The sequence below is a fragment of the Bufo bufo genome, chromosome 1, assembly GCF_905171765.1.
Source record: "Bufo bufo chromosome 1, aBufBuf1.1, whole genome shotgun sequence".
NCBI lineage: Eukaryota > Metazoa > Chordata > Amphibia > Anura > Bufonidae > Bufo > Bufo bufo.
Window position 1 is genome coordinate 141,769,575 of NC_053389.1, and position 21,493 is coordinate 141,791,067.

The 21,493-nt window shown below is 45.2% G+C and overlaps 1 protein-coding gene across 1 annotated transcript in view; it reads right to left on the reverse strand.

Annotated features, from left to right (window-relative positions):
* PRXL2B (peroxiredoxin like 2B) overlaps window positions 1–20,172 on the reverse strand; it is a 38,341-nt gene extending 18,169 nt beyond the window's left edge. The window contains exons 1-7 of the mRNA XM_040430059.1: window positions 20,025–20,172; window positions 13,327–13,531; window positions 11,346–11,397; window positions 10,473–10,536; window positions 6,933–7,008; window positions 6,550–6,668; window positions 2,497–2,551 (exon numbers count right to left, since the gene is read on the reverse strand). Of these exons, the coding sequence (XP_040285993.1) occupies window positions 2,525–2,551; window positions 6,550–6,668; window positions 6,933–7,008; window positions 10,473–10,536; window positions 11,346–11,397; window positions 13,327–13,531; window positions 20,025–20,087 (606 nt within the window). The 5' untranslated portion in view covers window positions 20,088–20,172 and the 3' untranslated portion in view covers window positions 2,497–2,524. The remainder of the gene's footprint in view (window positions 1–2,496; window positions 2,552–6,549; window positions 6,669–6,932; window positions 7,009–10,472; window positions 10,537–11,345; window positions 11,398–13,326; window positions 13,532–20,024) is intronic.
* Window positions 20,173–21,493: the final 1,321 nt, after the last annotated feature.

Genomic DNA, 21,493 nt, shown 5'->3' on the forward strand with positions numbered 1-21,493 from the left:
AGCATATGGTCTCACAAGGGGTCTGAGGATCTCATCTCAGTACCTAATGGCAGTCAGGCTACCTCTGGCGAGCACATGGAGGGCTGTGCGGCCCTCCAAAGAAATGCCACCCCACACCATTACTGACCCAATGCCAAACCGGTCATGCTGGAGGATGTTGCAGGCAGCAGAACGTTCTCCACGGCGTCTCCAGACTCTGTCACGTCTGTCACATGTGCTCAGTGTAAACCTGCTTTCATCTGTGAAGAGCACAGGGCGCCAGTGGCGAATTTGCCAATCTTGGTGTTCTCTGGCAAATGCCGAACGTCCTGCACGGTGTTGGGCTGTAAGCACAACCCCCACCTGTGGACGTCGGGCCCTCATATCACCCTCATGGAGTCTGTTTCTGACCGTTTAAGCAGACACATGCACATTTGTGGCCTGCTGGAGGTCATTTTGCAGGGCTCTGGCAGTGCTCCTCCTGTTCCTCCTTGCACAAAGGTGGAGGTAGCGGTCCTGCTGCTGGGTTGTTGCCCTCCTACGGCCTCCTCCACGTCTCCTGATGTACTGGCCTGTCTCCTGGTAGCGCCTCCATGCTCTGGACACTACGCTGACAGACACAGCAAACCTTCTTGCCACAGCTCGCATTGATGTGCCATCCTGGATAAGCTGCACTACCTGAGCCACTTGTGTGGGTTGTAGACTCCGTCTCATGCTACCACTAGAGTGAAAGCACTGCCAGCATTCAAAAGTGACCAAAACATCAGCCAGGAAGCATAGGAACTGAGAAGTGGTCTGGGGTAACCACCTGCAGAACCACTCCTTTATTGGGGGTGTCTTGCTAATTGCCTATAATTTCCATCTGTTGTCTATCCCATTTGCACAACAGCATGTGAAATTGATTGTCACTCAGTGTTGCTTCCTAAGTGGACAGTTTGATTTCACAGAAGTGTGATTGACTTAGAGTTACATTGTGTTGTTTAAGTGTTCCCTTTATTTTTTTGAGCAGTGTATATGTTGAGCGAAGCGAGCTTCAGATGCTTCATCCGAACTCACTATGTTCAAAACTTCGGAATAATACTGTATGGAGATTAGTCTCCGTGCAGTATTAGAATGTATGGGCTCCAATGAGTGGAAGTATGTTTTTCGCAAAGTTGCACGTGACTTTGTTGAATAACTTCAGTAGTTGATTTTTAAAGTGGAAAGCCACTTTAAAACTTGAAACCGAATTCTGCTTCAGTTGCGAAATAGCCAAGTTCGGTTTAACGTCTTAAAGTGGTTTTCCACTTTAAAAAGTCAACTACCGAAGTTATTCAACGAAGTCACGTGCGACTTTGCGAATAACTTATTTTTCGGGTCATAGGAGCCCATACATTCTAATACTGTATGGAGACGGATCTCCGTACAGTATTACTCTAAAGTTTTGAACGAAGCGACTTTGGATGAAGCATCCGAAGCTTGCGTCGCTCAACACTATCAATATTGTAGATAACACTGAATCCATCATTCACAAAGATGAAGTAATGGACACCAAGGTGCAGTATAAATTATTTTTGCACAGTGTTACTAAATAACAAGACTAAAAAAAAAAAAAAAATTATGGTATTTAACTATATATTTTTTACGCTGCAGTTTCCCACAGAGAGGATTGCTAAGCATAGTGGACTTTAACGGGCCAAAGGCTGTCCGGGCATGCTGGGAGTTGTAGTTTTGCAACAGCTGGAGGCACACTGGTTGGGAAACACTGGCTTAGGGTACTTTCACACTAGCGTTGTGAGAATCCGGTAGGAAGTTCCATTGCTGGAACTGCCAGCCGGATCCAGAAATCCGTATGCAAAACGGATATTTTTTCCCCAGATCCGTTAGACTTATTCATTGAAATACCGGATACGTCTTTCCGGTATCATCCAGAATAACGGATCCGGTATTTATTTTTTTCAAAGCTAGAAAGAACTGCGCATGCGCAGACCGGAAAACCGGATCCGGTGATGCAGCAATTTCCGGAACACTTGGTACCGGATCCGGCATTAATACAATTCAATGGAAATTAATGCCGGATCCAGCAAGTGTGGTAGTGTTCCGGGAATTTGTCCGGTCAAATACCATACAAGGGACGGAACGGAAGAACTCCTGATGCATACTGAACGGATTGCTGTCCATTCAGAATGCATTGGGACAAAACTGATGCATTTTTTTCCGGTATTGAGACCCATTACCGGATTTCAATACCGGAAAAGAATAACGCTAGTGTGAAAGTACCCTTATAAGCCAAAAATTCTGCACTGACTAATTTAAAAGTATCTTTATAGTGACGTGGCTCCAGCTACAGCAAACATGGATCTTGAAAATGTTGAGGAATTTATACAGCATTATAAGTAGATTATAAAGGTCATTTAAATAAGACCCCTTTCATGTTATGTCATGATAATCCTATAAAAGCCTTCAGTTAGTGGCGAGATTGCAACGAAGACTGCATTCAGTGCAAAGGAAGTGAAAAACTGAGAAGTCAAGTAAAACCTGTGAACTGCGGTCCTGGATTCTTCATTCACCGTGTGCACACATCATCGTTACACTATGGAAGGAAGGAGGAAGGTTACGTCAGCAAGGTACAGAAAATACTAAGTATACACACACACATTTCTTTAGTTTTTGCATATTTGTCACACTTAAAAGGTTTGACTGTCGTTATGATGTTCTTTTTTTGAAATGCCAGGTCAGTTTTACACCAGATGTAACGTGACGCACACCTTCCAAAAAGTTCAATTTTTTCGTCAGTCCACAGAATATTTTCCCAAAATGCTTGGGAATTATCAATATGTCTTTTGGCAAATGTGGGTGGGCTTTTGTGTTCTTTTTGGTAAGCAGTGGTTTTCACCTTGGAACTCTCCTATGGATACCATTTTTGCCCAGTCTCTTTGACCATTCTTGCCCACTGACCTTAACTGAGGAAAGTGAGGCCTGCAGTGCTTGAGATGTTGTTCTGGGTTCTTTTGTGACCTCCTGGATGAGTTGTCCATGCGCTCTTAGAGTAATTTTGGTAGGCCAGTCACTCCTGGGAAGGCTAACCACTGTTCCATGTTTTCTCTATTCGTGGATAATAACTGTCCCTGTGTTTCGCTGGAGTCCTAAAGCTTTAGAAATGGCTTTGTAACCTTTTCCAGGCTGATGGATGTCAATGACTTATCTGTTCTTGAATTTCTTCAGATCAGGGCATGATGTGTTGCTTTGAGATCTTTTAGCCTACTTCAGGCTCTGTTTAAGTCATTTCTTAATCCTACAGGTCTGTAATCAGGTCTGGCTGTGGCTAGTGAAATTGAACTCCGCTTACCAAAAACTGTGGTTAATCAAAGTTAAAGGGTTATTCTCATCTCAGACAATGGGGGCATATCTCTAGGATATGTGCACATTGTCTGATATAGATGCGGGTCCCAGTACCCAGCACCTATCAAGAACGAAGCCTCGAAAGTGGCGGAGGGCACACTGAGCATGCACAGCTGCCTTCCACTCAATTTCAATGGGGCCACCGCTGGCACATAGAAGTGAATGGGAGCAGTGGCTGGTAATGCGCTGTGCGCGCCCATTCACTTCTATAGGGAGAGCGTTTGGTGGTGGCCGGTGTGGAGTCCTCCAGCCACCACTTTGCAGGGCTCAGTACCTGATATAGGTGCGGCTCCCAGCACCTTTAAGACAATGGGGGCCTATCCTAGAGCCATGTCCCCATTATCCAAGATGAGACAACCTCTTTAATTCATGGGGCAATTCTTTTTTCACATAGGGCCAGGTTGTTTGGGATAATTAATAAATGAAATCATTTAAAAATGTCTTTGTATTTACTCAGGTTATCATTGTCTGGTATTCAAATTTGGTTTGTAAATCTGAAACAATTAAAGTGTGACAAATGTGCAAAAAAAACTAAAATAGAAATAAATATACCGAATATATATATATAGCTCATTTTCAGACGATCTGTAGTTTTGCAAATACCATTTTGGGGTGTGTATGACTTTTTGATCACTTTATTAAATTTTTGGGGAAGTAAAGTGATGAAAAAACGGCGAATCAGCCATTTTAAATTTTATTTTTTTATATTTTAATAGTATTGGCAATTTCACATGCGGTAATGCCCATGTTTTTTTTTGTTTATTTTTATTTTGGGAAAAGGGGGGAGGGGATTTGAATTTTAGATTTTTTCATATTTTTCTAAACTATTTGTACTTTGTGATAAGTCCCCAACTGGATCCAAACTTGCAATCATCAGATCTAAATTCTTATAGAATAATGGAATTTGCTACATTATTCTATATTACAGTTCAGTCCTGCCACCTGCTGGCTTGAACTGTAATATACAAGTTTCTTACCAGGAAGGGAATGCTTCGGGTTTTAGCCCTCTTAGACGCTGTGGTCCCATTTGACCATGGCATCTGAGGGGTTAAATGTCCACGGCCTGCATTACTACCGATCGTGGACATTAGCTGTATAATACAGCAGGCACTTGGCAGCTATTGCGCTCGCTCTGCTCCAGAGAAGGCGCCATCTTTAAAGAGCAGACATCCACCATACCTGTATGGCAGATGTTGTGAAGGGGTTAAAGGCTACAATAGTGTGAAGAATCTATTAAGGGGTTGTGCCATAATCTACAGTTCACTCTAAAGTGTATTCTCATCATTTGTTTGAGCTCCTATTCATCCTTTTATAGTTTTTTTTTTTTTATATACCTCATATGCAGTTTTCTTTTATCTCCCATGCTTCAACCCTAATTTTTGGTCGGTCATGGGTCTACGGTCCCACCATTCTTTAGGCAAGTATGATGTGTGTTGACTTCAGCAGATCATGTGACATTAACTACTCCCCTTGTTCTTACCAATGAACCTCCCTACGTTGCAATGCTCCAATGCAGGACGTGACCTACAGCAACTGAATATTAAGCACAGATTTCCAGTCCTGTCACATGGACCTCCTGAGATGCAGCAATATTACTAGTGCGCCCCTAATAACTTTGGTGCATCTTACACCAGCTCAACATCTGATTAATACTGGCAGATCTGGTCTTGATTCATCCTCTAGCTGGATTAATGGTTTCATCAGTCATCATCATCATCGTAAAGGGGAAGTCTACCCAGAAGTATCATCTAACATTCAGCATAGAGAAATGTCAGAAGATTACATCAGTAGAGAAGGAAGGTGCAGGTTCTTAGCCAACCTCAAAATGGTTTTCTGAGATTTAAATACTCATGAACTATCCTCTGGAGGATAGGTCATCAGTACCTGTTCGGTCAGGGTCCGACACCCAAGACCCCCACCAATCAGTTGTTTGAAGAAACTTCTGTCTGCCTGCAGCCACTACTAAGGGAAACCTAAGGGGTTGTCCAGACACTTAAATTGGTTTTAAAAGAGGTTGTCGAGCCTTTTTTAGGTGATGGCCTATCCATAATTGATTGGGGTCGGTCTGACAGCCCACATCCCCACATAATCAGCTGTTCTATGCAGTTCTACCACTGGAAGTTGGCACCAGAGCTACAGAGCACCGTCAATATTACAGTGGACTAGGGTTGCACCGGGTATCGAACTTTCAATACCCAATCGATACGATACCGGGATTTGCCGTTTTCCGATATTAGGTATCGTGAAAACACTACAGTGGACATCGCTCTTCACTACAGCGCTGCTCCTATTCACTTAAAGAGTACCTAAACTTATACATAAAAAGGTTATTAAAACTGTAAATGTCCTAAAATGATTTTTTTCTAATATACTTTACTTATTTTTTTAGTTTTGCATGCAATATAGGCTCCTGAAGGAGTTGTCCAACATCTTTTAATTGATGGTCTATACTCATGAGGTTGGTCTAGCAGAGCAGGAGCTCCATAGGACAACGCTGCTAAAGTCTGGTATAGATGTGCACAGGCAGAAGAGCCATGCGCTAGGCTGTGTCTGCACCACACAAGGCTTTAGCAGAGTGGAACGAGCGGCTGTGACAGGCACGGTCCACTGCAATGAACTTCGTAACTATACACTATCAATCAAAAAAGGCTGGACAACCCCTTTAAAATACCCTCACCCTAACCAATCCAATAGTGCTCCCGCTCTATCCACGTTGAGTTCATTGATTGGGGAATCACCAAGATAGTGAGTCCAACGGGGGAGCTGGGAAGTGTTGGAATGAGAGTGGAGTGGGGGGGGGGGGGGGGATGTAAAATAAGCATTAGGTCTTTAATAATTTTAGATATTTTTACGTGGCTGGACAGGTATGGGTTACAAGACAGCAAGAGCACAAGCAGTTTTTATAGCTTGAAAAAGGCACACTACTAACAGAGGCCCTCCTAGAAATTCTACATATAAAGATCATACTAAAGCCTCATTCACACGTCAGTGTTTGGTCAGGGATTTCCATCAGCGATTCTGAGCCAAAACCAGGATTGGAGCCTCCACAGACATAAGGTATAAGGGAAAGATCTGCTCCTGTTCTGTGTTTATAGATGCACTTGGTTTTGGCTCAAAATCACTGACCGAACACTGACGTGTGAATGAGGTATAACAGGTAGGCGATTTTTTGCAACAGCCAACTCCCACCTGAGGGCGCTGTCCTTCTGTCACATTTGCAGAAATGCCTAGGGTTTTCACTATGGTTTCTAGAGGTACGTGGTCACCAGGAGAATCTTGTACAAAGTGAAGCAAAACCTTTTCTCCTCCTAATGGAAAAAAACAAAAGATTATTTTAGCTACAAATAAGAGGATTTGAATTGTATTAGAATATAACCAGTGATCACAGCATGCTAAGAGTTTACGTTTCATAAGCGCTGAAGAGACAGTTTGCGGACCCCTTTTACCTTTTATACGTACTACAGGTTTACTTATAGGAGCTCCCTTCCTGCCACCATGTGGCTGCTTTGGGTAAAGTCTCAATTTCTATATTTCTGTAGGGAAAATAAATGCTCAATACAAAATCCATTTACCTTTACTGACTATAAGCATCCCCCCACTCTGCAGGAGATCTCCACTGAAGTTTCCTTGCACCCCATCAGCATTTGCCTATAATATGCAAGTTGGAGAATATGTTATATATAATATATATCTGCATCACAATAAATTAGAGTATCAACAAAAACTCAATTTATTTCAGTAATTCAATTTAAAAAAATGTAACTCATTCTACAGATTCATTACAGAGTGATCTATTTCAAGCATTTAGAGGGTCATTTATTAAAGGGAACCTGTCATCAACTTTATGCTACCCATACTAACGTCAGAATAAGGGCTCATTCAGACGGCCGTATGCTGTCCGCAAAAATACTGAATGCTATCCGTTTTTTTGCGGATCTGCAAAAAAACGGATAGCATTCAGTATTTTTGCGGACCCATAGACTTCAATGGGGCCATGTCCTGATTTTCACGGACAAGTATAGGACATGTTTCATTTTTTTTGCGGAACTGTGGAATAGAAAAAGGGCCCCATAGAAGTGAATGGGTCAGCATCTAATCCGCAAAAAAACGGATCCGCATTTTTGCGGATAGCATACGGCCGTCTGAATGAGCCCTAAAGTAGAGACAGGCGAGTTGATTTCAGCGGTCTGTCATTTATAAGTTAAAAGTAAGTGGTTGCCGAGAACCAACATCACAACCATTGCAGACTGGGCCTGGAAAAGAGTCACGTCCACCTGAGAAGAGTCCTGGTTATTCATGAATCCCTGCTCTCCTGCTGATGACTGACCGTCTTCTACCTAGTTTTCTCCCTTTCTCTCTAGGAGAGAACTGACAATCAGCAGATGGGCGAGGAGAGCAGGAGATTATGTATAACCAGGACTCTTCTCTGGTAGATTTGACTTTTTCAAGGCCTGTGCTGCAATGGTTACGATGCTGGTTCTCAGCAACCACTTTTAGCTCATGAGTGACACACCGCTGTTGACAGGTTCCCTTTAAGACCGAGACGCCGGTTTTAATAACCTCTAGATCTAGCGGTGGATCCGCCGAACTTATGAAGAGGCGCAGGCCTCTCTATTACTGAGGCGCATCCAGGGCCAGTCTAAATGTAAGCCAGCTTCCTAGCTGACTTACATTTAGACCATTTTCTACACCTAAGGCCCCTTTCACACGGGCGTTGCGGGAAAATGTGCGGGTGCGTTACGGAAACACCCGCGATTTTTCCACACGAGTGCAAAACATTGTAATGCGTTTTGCACTCGCGTGAGAAAAATCGCGCGTGTTTGGTACCCAAACCCGCTTGGGATTAGTGTTCTGTAAATAGTATTATTTTCCCTTATAACATGGTTATAAAGGGAAAATAGCATTCTGAATACAGAATGCATAGTAAAATAGGGCTGGAGGGGTTAAAAAAATAAAAATAAAATTTACTCACCTTAGTCCACTTGTTCGTGGCCCGGCATCTCCTTCTGGCTTCATCTGATCTCTGTGCAGAAACAGGACCTGTGGTGACGTCATTCCGGTCATCACATGATCTTTTACCAAGGTGATTCATCAAAGGTCCTTGACCTATAATTAATGCTCACCACAGGTCCTATTCAGTAAAGGCGACAGAAGGAGATGCCGGCATCGCGAACAAGTGGACTAAGGTGAGTTAAATGATTTTTTATTTTATTTTTTAACCCCTCCAGCGCTGTTTTACTATGCATTCTGTCTTCAGAATGCTATTAGTTTCCCTTATAACCATGTTATAAGGGAAAATAATGATCGGGTCTCCATCCCGATCGTCTCCTAGCAACCATGCGTGAAAATCGCACCACATCCGCACTTGCTTGTGGATGCTTGAGATTTTCACGTAACCCCATTCATTTCTATGGGGCTTGCGTTATGTGAAAAACGCACAAAGTGGAGCATGCTGCGATTTTCACGCAACGCACAAGTGATGCGTGAAAATCACCGCTCATGTGAACAGCCCCATAGAAATGAATGGGTCAGGATTCCGTGCAGATGCTGTGCGTTCACCTCCCGCAACGCATCCGCGCGGAAAACTCGCTCGTGTGAAAGGGGCCTAAGAGTCCCAGTCCACTTTTTTAGACCTGGCATATTTCAGGACCATAAATGAACCCCTTATTTATTTTAATGTTGATTGCAGCTAATGAAAATCCAAGAGTCAGTATCTCCAAAAATTTCAATATTGTGAAAAAGTTCAATGTTGTAGACTCATGGTAACACTCTAAATCCACTAATCAACATACCACACCTGCAAAGGTTTGCCAAGCCTAAATGTTCCCTCAGTCCGGTTCACTAGGCTACACAATCATAGGGAAGAGGTCTGTTTTCTGGACAACTGTCAAGTCAGTCATTGATGCCCTCCACAAGGAGGGTAAGCCACAAAAGGTCATTGCCAAAGAAGCTGGATGTTCACAGAGTGCTGTATCCAAGCATATTAAAAATGTGGTAGAAAAAAGGTGCAAAAGCAACGGGGAAGCCTTGAAAGGATTGTCAAGAAAAGTCCATTCAAGAATTTGGGGGAAAATCACAAGGCGTGGACTGCAGCTGGAGTCAGTGCTTCAAGAGCCACCACACAGACGTATCAAGGACATGGGCTACAACTGCCACATTCCATGTGTCAAACCACTCATGACCCAGAGACAATGTCAGAAGCGTCTTACCTGGGCTAAGGAGAAAAGGGACAGGACTGTTGCTGAGTGGTCCAAAGTCCAGTTTTCAGATGAAAGTCAATTTTGCATTTCATTTGGAAACCAAGGTCCCAGAATCTGGAGGAAGAGTGGAGAAGCCGCCAATCCAAGTGGCTTAAGGTCCAGTGTGAAGTTTCCACAGTCAGTAATGATTTGAGGAGCCATGTCATCTGCTGGGGTCTGTCCACTGTGTTATATCAAGTTCAAAATCAGCGCAGCCGTCTACCAGGAAATTTTAGAGCATTTCATGCTTCCCTCTGCTGATAAGCTTTATGCAGATGCGGATTTCTTTTCCAGCAGGACTTGGCACCTGCCCACAGTACCAACACCTGGTTTAATAACCGCGGTATCACTGTGCTTGATTGGCCAGCAAACTCCCTTGATCAAAACCCCATAGAGAATCTATGGGGTATTGTCAAGAGGAACATGAGAGACACCAAACCCAACAATGCAGATGAGCTGAAGTCCGCTATCAAAGCAACCTGGGCTTCCATAACACCTCAGCAATGCCACCATGACAAGCTGATGCAGTAATTCATACGAAACTGGCCTCGACCAAGTATTGAGTGCACATATTGTACATACTGTTCAATAGGCCAACATTTCTGTATTAAAAGTCATTTTTTAATTGGTCATATAATATTCTAATTTCCTGAGATACTAATTTCTGGGTTTTCATTTACTGCAAGCCCTTATCATCAATATTAAAAGAAATAACACTCAAAATAGTGTGTAATGAATCTATAGAATATACGAGTTTCACTTTTTGAATTCAAGTTACTGAAATAAATTAACTTTTCGATGATATTCTAATTTATTGAGATGCACCTGTATATTTATCAGTCATATGCTCTTGAGGTGAAGATATTTTCTCACCTTGGTAACAATATCTCGGACCTTCTTTCCAAGAGCCGCAGGAACTATAGAAAGAGCACTGTATCTATAATAAGAAAAATAATAAATAGAGGTCAACCCTCAGTAAACTGCATAGAAAGGCATTTCCTAGTGTTCTAAGTAGGAGTGATCTGATTATAAGCTCACGGGGCTAGAGAGTATACAAGAATAGTTCCCACTGAGCAACTGCTCCTTTAAGGTAATATCTACTATTCCTTTTCTATATACAAAATTCTGTGCCAATTAATCTCAAAATATAACTGTATTGGGGATGGAGCTCCGTTTTTCTGACTTGATAAAATATATCATTTTAGTTGCCTGCAGCCACCTCTAGAGGGAGCCAACTGTATATAGAGCTATAAAGCTGGTATTGAACTCAGTGGGAGCTGTATAAAAGGTGTATGCACTCAGCTCCCCTTAGTGGTGGCTGCAGGTAGTTACTATGACCTTGTCACAGGAAGCAGTGCTGGGACTCCTCCGACAACGTGCCCTAAAGCAGTGGCGTTCCCCCCCTCTATGTTCATGACTTTCGCGACCTTTAATCAGGTCCAAGCTTATGCAGAAATTGCAAAGCAGCAACAACATCTCCTAGGATGGACAGAATCCACTCAGGAAAGTGGAGGGGGGTTGTTTTTCCTGTACAGTGCCTCGTGTAAATACAACATAACCCAGAATGCAAAAATCACCAGAACAAGCTCAGTACAGACACTGAACAAGCAGAGGATATTGGGAGATTTAAGCTCTGAAGCTTTACAATTATGACAGCAGCTCAGGAATATAAAGCAGGTGGCATTAAAAAAAAACAGACAGGGATGAACTTGTCCTAATCTAACGTCATGCACGTTAGACACCAACCTTTTGAACCCCAGCTCCTTGTAGCTCTGCTTCGATTCATCCAGATATAATTCTGAAACAAAGGAGATCTTCAGAGGCATTCGAATGATGTGGAGTTTACACCCGTGGGGCGTTGAGCTTTTATTTAAAGGGGTTGTCCTCAGTATAGGTCATCGGTAGGGTTCCGACACCCAGCACCCACCCATCAGCTGTTTGGAAGAGGTTGAAGCTGAAGCCTCCTCACAGTGCCATACATTGTATAGTGGCTGTGCTTGGTATTGCAGACCAGCCCCATTCACTTGTATGGGACTGAGCTGCACATTGATCATGTGACTGATGAACGTGATGTCGCTGGCTTAGGAAGAGGTTGCAGCACTCCTCTTCAAAAAGTTGATTGGCGGGATGCCAGAAGTCAGACTCCCACTGATCAGATACTGATGAATGATCCAGGACAGGACATTAATATTCTATTCCCAGAAAACCCCAGAAAACAGGATAAGCGCATGGCAAATGGGGTTATGCAAAAGTTATAAAATTATTTTGTGAAAATTTGCAGTAATACAAGGCAATGATGGTTATTTTTCTATTAGGATGGCCCCACCTGAGGCTGGACCAGGTGATTTTCCATTTGCTACTCCCAGCCCTCACAAAGCCACAACTTTTTTATTTTTTCATTCACATAGCCATATAGTTGTTTTGAGGGACAAGATGCACGTTCTAATGGCACCCTTTACGGTTGCATACAATGCGGTAGGAAGCAGGATAAAAATTCCAAATGAGGTGGAATTATAAAAAAAAAAAAAAAAAAACACCATTCCACCACAGTTTTAGGCCTCATGCACACGGTCGTGTTCCGCGGCCGAGAGCGGTCCGTGGTAACCCGGCCGGGATTCCTTCTGACAGCAGGAGCGCACGGCGTCATTGGTTGCTATGACGCCGTGCGCTTCATGCCGCCGCTGCTGTACAGTGACCGTGTGCATGAGGCCTTATGGGGAGTTTTTTTTTTACACCTTTTCCTATGCGGTAAACCTGACCTGTTACTTTTAATCTCTTGGTCAGTATGATGACAACGATACCACATATGTATAGTTTTTCTTGCATTTTAATACTGAAAAAAAAAATTTTAACTCATTTTTTACTTGCATTGCCATATTCTGAGCCCCATAACTCTGTATTTTTATTAGTACAGAGCTGTGCAAGGGGTCATTTTTTGTGGGGTAATCTTTACTCTTCATGGATACCATTCTGGGGTGTATATGACTTTTTGATCACTATTTGTAAAAAAAATTGGTGGGAATTGAAGCGACCCAAAAAACGGCTAATCGCCATTTTTACTTTTTGCCATATGGGATAAATATTTTTATATTTTAATAGTTGTGACTTTTTCACCCCAGAAAACTGGAGAAACTATATGATAAATGGGGCTCATTGTGCCTGGTTGAACAGTGAATTTCCTGGTGACAGGTTGCCTGATACACTGACCTGAGAGATGGGGTAGAACAATGGGAGTTATTTTGTGTGTCATGCTCCACCCACACATTTCACTAGACACAGCACAGTGGCCCAATTTACAGCATAAGCTTAGACCAGGCAGTCACAAGGCTGGGAGTTTTGCACAACGCATCTAATTCTTACTGTAGTTATTTTAAACCAGAAAACTGGAATATGGCACATTTTACAACTCGACGAAACCACCCCCTATTTACTTGACACCTTTTCAAGGCACAAGAATCGACTCTTTTGCACAAACCAATAATAAACTTGTTTAAATTAATTTATCCCAAAAAGAAGGCACACCGTAGGCCAGAAGAAGACCTTAGTAAGTGTGGGCTTGTGTACCAGCGTTTCCTGGAGTGTTCCTTTAACAACAGTCAGCCAAAAAATTCTCCATATTGGTTGATGCAGTTATCAAGTCAAATATCGGTTCGTCTGCAGGACTATGGCCAGATCTTCATGTCTAGGACCACCATAAATGCTCAACTCATCTATTATGTAAACTCACCCCCGGCAAAATATTTCCCATCCACAAATTCCTGCAGCCCGGCACTCTCTGGTCCAATCCCTATCAGACGTATCTGGTTGGCACCAAATGATTCTTGCAGCTTGGAAACTTCTTTTGCTGTCCATCGACAAATCTGACAGCCGAACCTCCTCAGGAAGAACAGGACGCTCGAGGAGTCTCTCCACAGGGACTGCAATTCAACTGTCTAAAGGCACAAAATGTCAGATCAAAAAGTGGCATAATAATTAGGCCCAAAGGTCTGCTGCATCTAGACATTCAGCATTCCTACATTCCCCTATGTAAGGTCATCTTATTTATTCTATTGGAAGCTTAAAATGTACATCCAATTATGTGCGTGGTAGAATTCACCTAGATACAAGTGGTCCCTGATGAATCACACAGGCCTAATCAGGCTACTCACACAGTAAGGCCTCATGCACAAGACCCTAGTTCTGGTCCCCATTGGATCCCCCTTTTTTGCGGACCGCATGCCGACCCATTAATTTGTACGTGTCCTCCAAAAATTTGGACGTCGGATGTAATTTGCGTTGCCTTTCTGCAAATTCTAGAACATGTCCTATTCTTGTCCATTTTGTGGACAAGAACAGGCAGTTCTAGTGAAGGGAGTGCGTGCATGCACATAGCCACTATCCGTATTTTGAAAACCGCAAAACGGATACGGTCATGTGAATGAGGCCAAAGGCTGATAAATGGCAGAGGCCTGCTAAGTTAGCCCACAGACAGGCTGAGCTGCAGGACAACATAAGAGGAGGTCCACCTGGATGATGGTAAGATGTGGGGTGATGGAGGGAGCTCACACAGACTGGGTGCAAGGGTGATAGTTTTCAGTGAACACGCTGCACAGCAGACAAAACAGAAGAATGTTAATAGGGAGACCAGGAGAAATCAGGGGTGATCGGCGGTACTTATGTAGTGTCCCACTAGGTAGGGGTGGGCACTACACAAGGGTCAATTGGGTGACGTGTTACTTCTGCTCACAAGGGACAGTAATGTTATATTTAACTGTGTACTTTAATGTATTTTCTATGTGTTTTTACATGCAATGTTTCCCCTGTGTTAAGCATTGCAGGCCTAATAGGGTGTAGTTAGGCATCCTAGACACTAGAGGGAGATAGGGAGCCCCTAGTATAAATGTCCAGGCCCAGACAGGGAGGAGTTAGGTCATAGTCAGGAGTCTGTGGAGACAGAAGTGAGAAGGCACCAGCCCGAGATATGCTGAGGACCTCCTCCTGACATGCAGCTAGACAGTCCTGGGTTCTAGTTGCACTAGGAGGCTAGGATGAGTACAGCCTGCCTGGAGACCAGTAATCCAGCCAACACAGATGAGATACCCCAGCAGTAGGAGAGCACCTCCTGGGAGAAACCTGCAGCCACCTTGCAAAGTCAGTAGTGAAGACAGCTAGGAAAAGAAGGTATTGTAACCTTAAGCAAGTGCCAATACTGGAGGAAGGATTTTATACCAAGGATTTAAGCCAGCAATTAGGCATCCGGGCCTTGGGATCGATCCAGCCAGCTAGAATAGCTGAAGGGGATAGAGCAGCATTGCACTGCAAAGCATTAACTGTTTACCCTCCAAGTATCTTGCAAGATTGAAACCTGCTGTGAAGTACACCTGCTGTGCATCTTGTATTGTAAAGGACTGCATTATATACCGCTGCAACTGATTGTAAAAAGTTGGACTGTTTCACCAAGTAAAGCAACGTTTGGTTTACCAACTGCGTACTCTGTTAATCCTCCTACAAATCGGTGTGCCACCGTTACAGGCACTGGCGTCACGAATCTTAAAGGGACCTTACCTAAGGCACTCAAAACACCTACAACATCCAGGGCACCTCACATACCATCAGGCCTGGTCCCTATCTACGGAGTGTGCCCCAGAGGAACTAGTGTCGGCCTCTCCTTTCACTGTTGCATGCCTGCCCAGGGTTCTCCTCAGAAAAGTGAGTAACCCTCGATTGCCCATACTGTGACCTCACTGTCGCTGTACCCTGCAGGTCTGGCGTGCTGCACTAATTGTAATTGTTGGCCTACAACAGCTGTACAACTTCTTCTGTGCTGGTGCTCTAATCACCTCTCACCAAGAAATTAGGCAGTTACAGCGCGGACACAGAAGTCTCCTGGCCTTTTCTCGTAAGGCTACTTTCACACCTGCGTTAGGTGCGGATCCGTCTGGTATCTTCACAGATGGATCTGCACCTATAATGCAAACGCTTGTATCCGTTCAGAACGGATATGTTTGCATTACCATGAAAAAAAATATATATATTGTAATCGTTTTGACCTACACTGAAAGTCAATGGGAGGCGGATCCTTTTTCAATTGCACCATATTGTGTCAGTGAAAACGGATCCGTCCCCATTGACTTACATTGTAAGTCAAGACGGATCCGTTTGGCTCAGTTTTGTCAGACGGACATTAAAACGCTGCAAGCAGCGTTTTGGTGTCCGCCTCCAGAGCGGAATGGAGACCGATCGGAGCCAAACTGATGCATTCTGAGCAGATCCTTATCCATTCAGAATGCATTGGGGCTAAACTGATCCGTTTTGGGCCGCTTGTGAGAGCTCTGAAACGGAAAGTGGTGCATAAAAAAAGAAAGTCAATGGGTCCGCAGAAAATCACGAAAAACGGCACAACGGAGACTGAATAAACCAACGGTCATGTGCATGAGGCCTTAAAGGGTTTCTATCACTTCATTTCACATAATTAGCTGTCAGACACTAGCGATCCGCTAGTGTCTGCTCTGCCAAACCATCCTAATATAATTGCTTTTGGGGCAGCCGTTTTGCTAAAAAAAGAACTTTTATTAATATGCTAATGAGCCTCTAGGTGCTATGGGGGTGTCATTAGCACCTAGAGGCTCCGTCTACCTTCACAAACTGCCGCCGCCCAGCGCGTCCCTCCAGCCCACCCATCTCCTCCAGAATGCGATCCTCCCTGTGAGCGCCTGTATTCGGCGCATGCGCAGTGAATGTCTGACCGCTTCCCTGCTCAGACATCTCCACTGCGCCTGCGCGATGATGTCATAGTGCTCCGAGGAACAGGCGCAGTGGAGATGTCTGAGCAGGGAAGCGGTCAGACATTCACTGCGCATGCGCCGAATACAGGCGCTCACAGGGAGGATCGCATTCCGGAGGAGATGGGCGGGCTGGAGGGACGCGCTGGGCGGCGGCAGTTTGTGAAGGTAGACGGAGCCTCTAGGTGCTAATGACACCCCCATAGCACCTAGAGGCTCATTAGCATATTAATAAAAGTTCTTTTTTTAGCAAAACGGCTGCCCCAAAAGCAATTATATTAGGATGGTTTGGCAGAGCAGACACTAGTGGATCGCTAGTGTCTGACAGCTAAATATGTGAAACGAAGTGATAGAAACCCTTTAAGAGGCAAGAAGAATTTTGCTAAATTCTCTATTCTCATCCCCATTTCGTATAAATGCTGAACTCCATTTTGTAGCTTTCTGATACTACTAGAAGTAGTTTATGGAACTTAAAGAGGTGGGGGTGAAGAAAGATTACCACAAGATAATAACAAAGGACTTGAAAGATTGATTTAAGGTGGATTTAGATGGGCCGACTGAGCGGCCGATTGTCGGGAAAGAAGCGTTCCTTCCCGACAGTCAGCCGCTGGTTCAGTGAAGGAGGCAGCGCATTTACAGGAAAGGGGGATCACTATTGCAATCCCTTGTCCGCATAAAGATTCATGGCTTCTGAGCACCAGATCGCTGTTTAGGCAGCTCGATCTGCTGCTCAGAAGACATCATCGCTGGTGCCTGCATGAACAGGATCACCCAATGAATAAACGTTTCACTCATTCATCTAGTGATCGTGGCAGATTTAGATGGCCAGATGATCGGGAACGATCGTTCGCAGAAAAAGTCGTTCCCAATAATCTCGAAGATTATTGTTGCGTCTAAATTCACCAATGGGGTAGCACTGTGGCTGGAGGAAACAGTCAGATCAGGAGTTGAGGCTGTTCACGGATGCAGTAGGGTTCGCAGGTTTTTGTGCATATTGGGATGATGTGCAGGGGAGTAGTGGCCAGAAGCAAGGAAATGCCTTGGTCTGGTGTGACATGTAGCGATACTGGAGAGGTTCTCAATTGCGATAACAATAGATCTCTGGACTGCACAGCTGGAGGACAATCTCTTCTCTCCTGTCCAGACTTCGTGGCCAATCATTACAACCAGACCCTCAAAACCACCCTAGATGAAGTTGCTCCAATATCAATCCGATCCTCTCGACACAGAACACTAAAACCCTGGCACACACCTGAAACACGTTTTCTCCAGCGCTGCTCCAGATGTGCAGAACGCTTATGGAGAAAATCACGAATATCAGCAGACTTCCTCCATTATAAATTTATGCTCAAAACATATAATTCTGCTCTCAACATTGCCAAACAAAAGTACTTCACCTCTCTCATCTCCTCACTCTCAAATAACCCAAAACGACTTTTTGACACTTTTCACTCCCTTCTAAGCTCTAAAGTTCCAGAACCTGTCACTGACCTCTGCGCTGATGGCATGGCCACTTACTTCAGAGACAAGATTGGCAGTATCCGGCAGGAAATAATCTCCCAGTCCCCAAATAATTTCAATCCTCCTCCCTCCCATTCCTGCACATGCGCTCTCTCCTTTTTTGACCCTATAACAGAGGAAGAAGTTTCCTCTCTTCTTCTCGACCCACGACCTATAGCAGTGATCCTATTCCATCAGACCTCCTCCAGTCTCTCTCCCCGGCTGTCATCACTCACCTAACTACAATCCTAACCTCTCTCTCTCTTCTGGTATCTTTCCCTCCTTTTTCAAACGCTCTATAATAACCCCACTACTAAAGAAACCCTCTATTGACCCGACCTGTGCTGCTAACTACCGACATGTTTCTAACCTCCCCTTCATCTCTAAACTCCTTGAACGTCTTGTCTATTCTCACTTAATAATTAAGCTATCTCTCTGCAAACTCTCTTGACCCCTTACAATCTGCCCTTTGCCCTCTTCACTGTACAGAAACTGCCCTTACTAAAGTGTCTAAGGATCTCCTGACAGCAGAAAGAAATGGTGATTATTCTCTACTGATTCTTCTGGATCTCTCTGCAGCGTTCAATACCGTAGACCAGGGGTAGGCAACCTCCGGCACTCCAGGTGTTGTGAAACTACAAGTCCCAGCATGCATACTTACTCTGTTCTTCTCCGAACCCCCATAGAAATGAATGGAGCATGCTGGGAATTGTAGTTTCACAGCAGCTGGAGTGCCGAAGGTTGCTGACCGCTGCCGTAAACCATAAACTCCTCCTCACCATGCTCCACTCAATTGGCCTTAGGGACACTGCTCTCTCTTCGTTCTCTGCCTATCTCATTGGCCGCTCCTTTAGTGTATCATTTGCTGGCTCTTCTCATCCTCTTGATGTCAGCGTTCCTCAGGGCTCAGTACTAGGTCCTCTACTCTTCTCCCTCTATACAGCCCCCATCGGACAGACTATCAGTAGATATGGCTTTCGATACCATCTCTATGCTGACGACACCCAACTATACACTTCGTCCCCTGACATCACCCCTGCTTTACTCCAAAACACCAGTAATTGTCTGGCAGCTGTCTCTAACATCATCTCCTCTCTGTATCTAAAACTGAACCTCTCAAAAACTGAACTTCTCCCCCCCCCCCCCCCCCCCTATTTACTAACCCGCCTAAACTTGATATTTCAATTTCGGTCTGCAGCACCATCATAACTCCAGTGTAACATGCCCGCTGTCTTGGGGCCACATTTGACTCCAATCTCTCCTTTGTTCCCCATCCTCAATCACTTACAGGCTCTTGTCGTCTGCACCTCAAGAATATCGCCAGAATCCCCCCTTTTCTTACGGTGGAAACGGCAAAAACTCTTGTTGTAGCCTTGATTCATTCTCGTCTTGACTACTGCAACGCATTACTAATCTGTCTTCCTCTCACGCAGAATGCCCCCCCTCAGACAGCAGAATGCCCCCCCAGACAGCAGAATGCCCCCCTCCCTAAGTGCTCCCCCCAGACAACAGAATGCCCCCCCCCCCCCCCCCCAGACAGCAGAATGGGCACTTGGGCAGGGCATTCCGCTGCCTGGGGGGGGGGGGGGGGCATTCTGCTGCCTGGGGGGGACGACGACATTCTGCTGCCTGGGGGGGGGGGTATTCTGCTGCCTGGGGACGACGACGACATTCTGCTGCCTGGGGGGGGGGGGTATTCTGCTGCCTGGGGACGACGACGACATTCTGCTGCCTGGGAGAACTAAGGGGGGCATTCTGCTGCCTGGGAGAACTAAGGGGGGCATTCTGCTGCCTGGGAGAACTAAGGGGGGCATTCTGCTGTGTGGGATAAGGGGGCAGGGGCATTCTACTGCGTGGGGGCACTAACAGGTGTAAAAATAAACTTTGGGCGGAGTCAAAGGCGTGGCTTATCATTAAAACATCTTGTCGCAGGAGACGGCATGGAGGTGCCCCCAGCTGTAGCAATGGATCAGGGGGATTTCATCATTCATGGCACTGCTGGGTTGTATGTGGCAATGATAGGCGTTATCCTGCTACCATGCAGTATATCAGGGGCGCTCAGTTTAGTGTAATTATAGGCAAAGGGTGAGAATAGAGCAGCGTACAGAATGACGGACAATCCCCTGCAGTAACAGGGGGCGCTGTGCCCAGCACTCCCACTCACCTCACCGGTCAGGGCATTCTTCACCAGGATGCCTCCCAGCTTCGCCAGGTCCACGCTGCCCATCGTCTCCCCTGTCACAATCCTCCGAGCACCCGGTACTTACCGCCTCAGAGCTGTACCTACTGTTAACCTCCTCCCCCAGCCAATCACAGCGCAGGAGCGCGTCAGGGTGGGGCTGAAGGGAAGGTCTGTAGAACCTTATATGGTTGTGTGGGCGGGGCTTAGTTGCATAAGCAGCTATAATATTAGCTTTCGTAACAGCTGAGGTCACGTGGTTGGAATTGCTCTCGATATATGGAGCGCGGGTGTTAGACCTGTGTGCGTGTCTACAGTACGTATACTGGCCGTATGTCTGTGCATGCGTGTCTGTGTACACTGTGTGTATATTTAGTGGCTTTGTATATAATGGGGCTTATTTATACTGGAATAACTCCTGGATGTAACCAGAGTTAGGGTGCATTCACACCACCGTATATTTGAGTCCGCCAACGTTCCGCAATTTCAACAGCGCATTGTCCGTACTTTCGTTCCGCGGCCCCACAAAAGATATAGAACATGTCCTAATCTTGTCTGCGATTGCGGACAAGAATAGACAATTCTGTCATGGGGCTGGCCGTTCCGCAAAATGCTGGTATCCATGTTTTGCTGATCTGTAAACTGCAGACCGCAAAAAACGGATACGGTCATCTGAATGAGCCCTTAGGGTAAGTTCACACCTCAGGGATTTCTTCTGTAGACAGTGAAGGTATATTGCTAGGATGTGTTATCGACGTCCGACCTCTCGGACCGGCTCCTATCTCTAGAACGGGCACATGCGCACCACCCTCCGTTCACTGCTATCTGACGTCTGCGCAGAGCGAGCCACGGAGGGGTGAGAGCTGCTGACCAGAAGATTTGTACCTATGACACCGGCTGACCTGTTACATGTGCACTCGGCAGCTGAAGGCATCTGTGTGGGTCCCATGTTCCTTTGTGCCCGCATTGCTGATAAAAGTTATGTTTTAATATATGCAAATGAGCCTCTAGGAGCAACGGGGGCGTTGTCATTACACCTAGACGCTCTGCTCTTTCTGCAACTGCCCCATCCTCTGAACTTTGATTGACAGGACCAGGCATTGTAAGTGTGATCACACCTGCCTGACCCTGTCAAAGTGCAGAGGACGTGGCCTGCCACTGTGCCACATCTGTGAGCTCTGCTTTACCAACCACCACCGCCTAGACATGTTCCAGCAAGATCGACAGCTCCACCAGATAGGTGACTTGGGGGATCCACCTCACCAGGTGAGAACGTGGCACTAGCAAGCAGTTGTAGTGGAGGCCTAGTTTGTTTGGTCTGGGTGTAGCAGCCGCCTGTATGGAGTTGTTAATGGAGGAGGTGATGTGGTAAGGGCTTTGGAGTCTAGGACCTGGTGGAAGTCACATTTCCTGTTAGAAGTTATCCCATATCCCCAGTATAAGAGATAACTATT